The 6,247-nt window shown below is 37.6% G+C and overlaps 2 protein-coding genes across 2 annotated transcripts; one reads left to right on the top strand and one right to left on the bottom strand.

The window, feature by feature from the left end:
- On the top strand, nt 1-2,550 carry LOC130719175 (uncharacterized). The gene is made up of 4 exons (XM_057569813.1): nt 1-334; nt 436-1,053; nt 1,248-1,444; nt 1,655-2,550. Exons 1-4 carry the CDS (start codon nt 145-147, stop codon nt 2,087-2,089), a joined length of 1,440 nt encoding a protein of 479 aa, XP_057425796.1. The 5' UTR covers nt 1-144; the 3' UTR covers nt 2,090-2,550.
- A 1,237-nt stretch (nt 2,551-3,787) lies between these two features.
- Nucleotides 3,788-6,038, bottom strand: LOC130717259 (cyclin-dependent kinase B2-2). The gene is made up of 7 exons (XM_057567426.1): nt 5,698-6,038; nt 5,389-5,592; nt 5,180-5,291; nt 4,995-5,088; nt 4,433-4,502; nt 4,197-4,335; nt 3,788-4,111 (listed from the first exon to the last, which is right to left on the bottom strand). Exons 1-7 carry the CDS (start codon nt 5,922-5,924, stop codon nt 4,019-4,021), a joined length of 939 nt encoding a protein of 312 aa, XP_057423409.1. The 5' UTR covers nt 5,925-6,038; the 3' UTR covers nt 3,788-4,018.
- Nucleotides 6,039-6,247: the final 209 nt, after the last annotated feature.

Raw genomic sequence — 6,247 nt, 5'->3', positions numbered from 1 at the left:
AGCTTATTTATTTCTTTGCGTTGGGGTTTCTTTCTGTGTTACCAGACCAGCTGCTGTAGCGAGGTTTATTCAATCAACATATGCAGTGAAGTGGTGAGATTGGGAATTAGAGCAGAACAGAGGGGAATTGAAATCAGATCAAGAATGCACCTGAGCGAGAACGAAGGAATAGAGGGCAAGACCTTGGTGGTCACGGGTGGACTCGGATTCGTAGGATCTGCTCTGTGCTTGGAACTCGTACGAAGAGGTGCTCATGAGGTGCGAGCCTTTGACCTCCGCGACTCTTCTCCTTGGTTCGCTATTCTCAAGGACAATGGAGTCCGTTGCATTCAAGGTTGGTTGGTTCAATTTTCATTTTCATTTTCATTTCTTTGTTTTCTGAGATTGATTCGATTGATAGATACTGACCAAATCCAATCCAATCCAATCCAAAAGGGGATATCGTTCGCAAAGAGGATGTGGAAAGCGCCCTCCGCGGTGCCGATTGTGTGTTCCACCTTGCTGCTTTTGGAATGTCAGGGAAAGAGATGCTCCAATTAACTCGTGTTGATCAAGTCAACATAACTGGGACTTGCCATGTTCTTGATGCTTGCCTACACCTTGGCATCAAAAGACTTGTCTATTGTAGCACCTACAATGTTGTCTTTGCCGGTCAACGCATAGTCAACGGAAATGAGTCCTTGCCTTATTTCCCTATTGATCACCATGTTGATCCTTATGGCCGCTCTAAATCAATTGCTGAACAGTTGGTTCTCAAGAACAATGCCCGCCCTTTCAAGAACGATGCTGGGAATTGTCTTTACACTTGTGCTGTTCGTCCAGCTGCAATCTACGGACCCGGCGAAGACAGACACCTTCCAAGGATCATAACCACGGCAAAGTTGGGTCTGCTTCTGTTCACAATTGGCGACCAAACTGTAAAATCAGATTGGGTTTTTGTAGAGAACCTTGTCCTTGCCCTTATATTGGCAAGCATGGGACTTCTGGATGACAGTGCTGGCAAGGGAAAACAACGCCCTATAGCTGCTGGCCAGGCATACTTTATATCCGATGGTAATCATTTCTCTGTGTTATCTGTTAATGAACCTGTTTGGATACCGACTTATTGGAGCTTATCTACTAGATAAAGCACTAAATAAGCTCTAATAACTGCTTTTTGGTTTGCATCCAACGGGATTCAATGTTTACTAACAAACTATGCTGGAATTTTGAGAAGCAACTGCTCTGCTGACTCTTCTTTTCTGCAGGTTCACCTGTCAATACTTTTGAATTCCTCCAACCTCTACTCAGGAGCTTGGAATATGAACTGCCCAAAACTTCCTTAGCTGTTGACCATGCTCTTGTTCTCGGGAGGATTTGCCAGGGCGTTTATACAATCTTATATCCATGGCTTGACCGCTGGTGGCTCCCTCAGCCATTCATCCTTCCCTCTGAAGTACACAAGGTTAGTCCTTTTCTTTTATTCTAGCTGAATAGTATGCACTTCTTAAGTCTTGGAACATGTTGTGTAGATTACCAGTTTAACTCCATTCAAGAAAGTTCTATGAATTACCCTGATGTTAACGTACAACACATGTATTTTGAGGATGCATGGATAAATTATCCTGATTAGTAAAATGCTATATTATGCACTTTCATACTTGTTCGTTTACAGGTGGGGGTGACCCACTATTTCTCTTATCTTAAAGCCAAAGAAGAGATTGGCTATGTTCCCATGGTGAGCTCGCGAGAGGGGATGGCTTCGACCATATCTTACTGGCAACAGAGGAAAATGATAACTCTAGATGGCCCTACGATCTACACGTGGTTGTTTTGTGTCATTGGAATGATCTCTCTGTTTTGTGCTGCTTTCCTACCTGACGTAGGGATTGTGTTCCTTCTCAGAGCTACGAGTCTATTTGTCTTTCGGTCAATGTGGATGATAAGGCTGGTGTTTATTCTAGCAACAGCTGCTCATGTCTTTGAGGCAATTTATGCTTGGTACCTGGCTAAAAGGGTGGATCATGCTAATGCAAGAGGCTGGTTTTGGCAAACTTTTGCTCTTGGGTATTTTTCATTGCGTTTTCTACTTAAAAGAGCAAGGAAATAAATGAGCACCTTACAATATTCTTTTGCTGGTGCTTATAAAAGAGTAAAGTAAGCAGTTGCTGCAAAATAAATTACACAACAACGAACCAGTTATCAATTGCAGAAATTAAGACAGAACAGGATGAAGAAATAAGTTTGGAAAAAAATGTAGTAGAGAAAATTATTGAACTTAGTTTTGTTTTTTTAACTTTGTTATAGTGGTGTAAGACTAACTGCTCTAGTAATGTCTCTAAAGATGAAGATGAAAGGACTGGTGCTAAACAGAACTGGATGATAAGGTAAACGATCCTTGAGTCTCTCGAAGGATGAGGGAGGCATTAAAAAAGAAGTAAAGTGTTCTCAGGAACGATAGATTTAGCCTTGCAGCCCTTGCTGATTATGTTATATTCCATTTTTGCCATACCTTCATCAACTTATTGAGAATGGTTCTTGTGTTTTACACTAATATTTTCTTTGATTTCATTATTTATTTCAACATTTACTTAAAAAAAAACCAAAATTCAATTCAAACTGATTAAAGTTGGATTGAATTTGAAAAATAAACTCAACCCATTGTATGATTAAATTATAAAACCGAAGTAATCTATTCACAACATTATACAATAATAAAAATATAAGTCATCATCAATCAAGAGTTTTATAGTTTTATCATGTGTCTTTTTGAATATCAAGTGTCTTTTTTTAAAGGATATTAAGTGTCTTTTTAGGAAAAGATTTCAATTTTTTGTCAGTAAAAAACTTAGTTTTAAGCGGTGATTATAAGATTTAACATAGTTTTTATTTTCCTTCTAAATTTGAAACTTACAAATAGTTAACATAGTTTTTTTTTTTCTTATAAACTTGAAACTAAGAAATAGTTCTCTTGTGTAATTCGTTCAGATAAATTTTCTCCACAAAACTAAATTAAACCGGACTGTAAATACCCCTTGTAGTGATGTCTCTTAACTTTCCTAGGTTGGGTAAATTCACAACATTATAAAAAAATAAAAATGGAAGCCATCATCAATCAAGCATTTTATAATTTGAATTTCAAGTGTCTTTTTTTTTGAAAGGATATCAAGTGCCTTTATGAAAAGATTTCAATTTGTTGTCAGTAAAAAACATGGTTTTAAGCGCTGATTATAAGGGAGAGGGAGCAGCACTCTACACATGTATATTGTATTTGTGAAGCCGTTACTAATAAGCAATTCTAACTCTTTCAACCTCATTCATAATTTTTTTTTTTCAAATTACCATTTTTATGTAAAAATTAAAGAGAGAAAAATGACTTTGTTCAACATGTGTATCCCAAAAGTTTCTTCCTCACAATCACATACATACATACATATACAACACATACTATATTTTACCTCAGATTTTCAAACATCCATTTTTATGTAAAAATTAAAGAGAGAAAAATGACTTTGTTCAACATGTGTATCCCAAAAGTTTCTTCCTCACAATCACATACATACATACATACATATACAACACATACTATATTTTACCTCAGATTTTCAAACATGTTCTTAGTTTGAAAGAAAACGAATTGAGGAGTTTATTGCATAATCACATACTCAGGCTTGATGAGTTTACGAAATCGAGGAGTTTACGAAATTTCAAACATGTTCTTAGCTTCAGAAATTCTTGCTGCAAAAACTCAGGCTTTATTTGTCTTCTGTTAAAATCAAGGCACAACTTGACCACCAAACAAAGAAAATCGAACAGAAGCTGATATAAATCAGCTAGAAATATATCATCAAGGCATATATGGTCCATCAGCAAAAACAGCAGTTACAAAAACACTTCAATCAGTGTTTTTAAGAGATCAAAATCCTATATAGAAGGGCAATCATCCATAATTCCTAAAACAGACTTTGACATGCGCTCGAGAGAAGCATAAATCGGTAATCATGAATTCCTACATTCATCAAATCATCATTTGTTAATCCTAAAGATAGGTCTTGTCCAGGTCATCAAAGTAACAATGTTCCATAGCTTTCTTTGCTGAGATCCTCTTGGAAGGTTCATAGTGCAACATTTCCTGAAAATGAAGAGATGATGAAAGTCAACAACAATTGCTACAATAGAAAGGATCAAAGGAGTAAGTTAAGGGTCAGCCAACTTACAGATAGTAGATCCAGTCCAAGCTCATCCAAATTTGGAACAGCAGTTGACAAACTTTGAGGATTCCACTGAGGATACTCATGCCAGTTCATTAGTTTACTAACCCCTGGCCACACCTCTTCATTAGGAGTGCCCAACAATCTGCACAAAAAAGGAGTGCCCAACTATATAACAACACATACACAAAATGAAGCAACTAAGCAGGTGATGATAAACAATAATTTTGCTAGATTTCCACCTGAATATATGAAGGAGTTGCTGCAGCTCAGAATCACCAGCAAAGAGTGCTTGCTTGGTTACAAGTTCAGCTACATTCCAGATGAAGAAGAGAGCGATAAATGTTACAATACTAAACACAATAAGAGGTAGTAGTTTCTATCAAATAACATAGTAAGTGCTCACACATCAGCATTTCTTGCAACTTTTCTCAGGGACATATTAAGATTATAATACTACTACCCCCGGCCCGCCCCATAATAACATAGGAAAATCCTTTTGGCAAAAAAGGAGGGGAATCAAGGCTAATAACAGGAATGTACTGTAAACTGAACTAGTATAGTGTAAGTACATTCAATTCAATGTCTATAGTACTAGTGTACTGTCACAGGAATGTTCTTTTTGGTTTTTACCTGTGCCATTTTTGGTTGTTTTTGGAATATAGATGATACAACAACTTGGAGGGCCAGTTAAATTGAAATCTAATACAAACACAACCTATAGTACTAGCTTCTGTGATGTAGAAACTCGACATGATAGAGGTGTGAAAATGTAGGAAAATCCAGTTAGATGATGATGCTTACCAAAGATGCAGGCAACGGACCACATGTCCACTGCCATTGAGTAATGGGTGGCTCCCAAAAGGACTTCAGGAGCTCTGTACCACAGGGTGAGTATCTGAAACCAGAGACAGAAAAGTGCAATAACTAAGTAAGGTAATGAATGATGAACCAAAAACATGAATTAGCAATCAGAATGTATAATATACCTCATGCGTGTACTTCTTAATTGGCACGGTGAATGCTCGAGCAAGGCCAAGATCAGCAATTTTAAGCATATTAGTTTTTCGATCCATCAAGAGATTGTGAGGCTTCAAGTCCCTTCATAAAGAAAGAAAGACCCAATCTTAATCTTGTGTTGATTAGATAGATAAAATAAGATTCGAAAGAGAGATTAGGTTAGGTTAGGTTAGGTTACCTGTGCAAGATTCCATGACCATGGCAGAAAGCAACGCCCTTGCAAAGTTGGTACATCAAGCTTTTGACGGTTTTGGGTGGGACATTTTGTCCAGTTTGACGGAAAGTGCGAATGAATTTCTTGAGATCGGTATCCATGTACTCAAAGACCAAGTACAGCACTGTCTTCCCTTCCTTACTCTGACCTTGTTTAACATCCATTAACCTGTGTGTGTGTGTGTGTGTGTGTGTGTGTGGAGATTAGATTAAATTAAATTAAATTAGGGTTTATAAAAAATCCCAATTCGAATTCGAATTGAAAGATTAGTACCTGACAACATGGGGATCGCGAGAGAGCATTCGCAGAATGGAAACCTCACGGAGAGTGGTGGGAGGGACACCTTCTTCGTCTTCATGGAGGCGAGTCTTCTTGAGGGCAACGATCTTCCCAGTAGCCTTCTCTCTTGCCCTATACACCTTCCCATAAGTTCCTTCTCCAACCTTCTCCAGCTTCTCGAATGCCTCCTTCACCGACAAAACTACTCCACTCTTCTCCATCTCTCTCTCTTCTTTCTCAATCTCTCAATTCAAATGAATCGTCGTGCTTGTGCTTCTGCTTGTGCCTATATCAATCAATATATAGCCGTTGTCACCATTTCGGAATAGGAATGTCGCACACCAACGGATCCTTCCCTTTTCATTTTTGAATTTCAAATCCCGCTCCCCTCCCTCCTATCATCTCACCGTTCGTTCAAATTATTACCAAAATCATATTTAAATAATTCAAAACATGCTCAAAAAACTAATATATTGCAACAATAAAATAATTAAAAAATAATGTCTGTAAGGAAATTATTATTAGTAAGATGATTACAGTAAAA

The sequence above is a fragment of the Lotus japonicus genome, chromosome 5 (genome assembly GCF_012489685.1).
Source record: "Lotus japonicus ecotype B-129 chromosome 5, LjGifu_v1.2".
Taxonomy (NCBI): Eukaryota; Viridiplantae; Streptophyta; class Magnoliopsida; order Fabales; family Fabaceae; genus Lotus; species Lotus japonicus.
This window is presented reverse-complemented; position numbering and strand designations above follow the sequence as displayed.

What these genes read in the sequence shown, in the direction of transcription:
- LOC130719175 (XM_057569813.1), top strand. Translation starts at nt 145, where the DNA reads ATGCACCTGAGCGAGAACGAAGGAATAGAGGGCAAGACCTTGGTGGTC. An exon ending in GGCATACTTTATATCCGATG is followed by an intron (nt 1,054 to 1,247) that starts GTAATCATTTCT and finishes TCTTTTCTGCAG; the next exon opens with GTTCACCTGTCAATACTTTT. An exon ending in TTCCCTCTGAAGTACACAAG is followed by an intron (nt 1,445 to 1,654) that starts GTTAGTCCTTTT and finishes GTTCGTTTACAG; the next exon opens with GTGGGGGTGACCCACTATTT.
- LOC130717259 (XM_057567426.1), bottom strand. Translation starts at nt 5,924, where the DNA reads ATGGAGAAGAGTGGAGTAGTTTTGTCGGTGAAGGAGGCATTCGAGAAG. An exon ending in GTCCGTTGCCTGCATCTTTG is followed by an intron (nt 4,503 to 4,994) that starts GTAAGCATCATC and finishes TCTGGAATGTAG; the next exon opens with CTGAACTTGTAACCAAGCAA. An exon ending in TTGGACTGGATCTACTATCT is followed by an intron (nt 4,112 to 4,196) that starts GTAAGTTGGCTG and finishes CTTCATTTTCAG; the next exon opens with GAAATGTTGCACTATGAACC.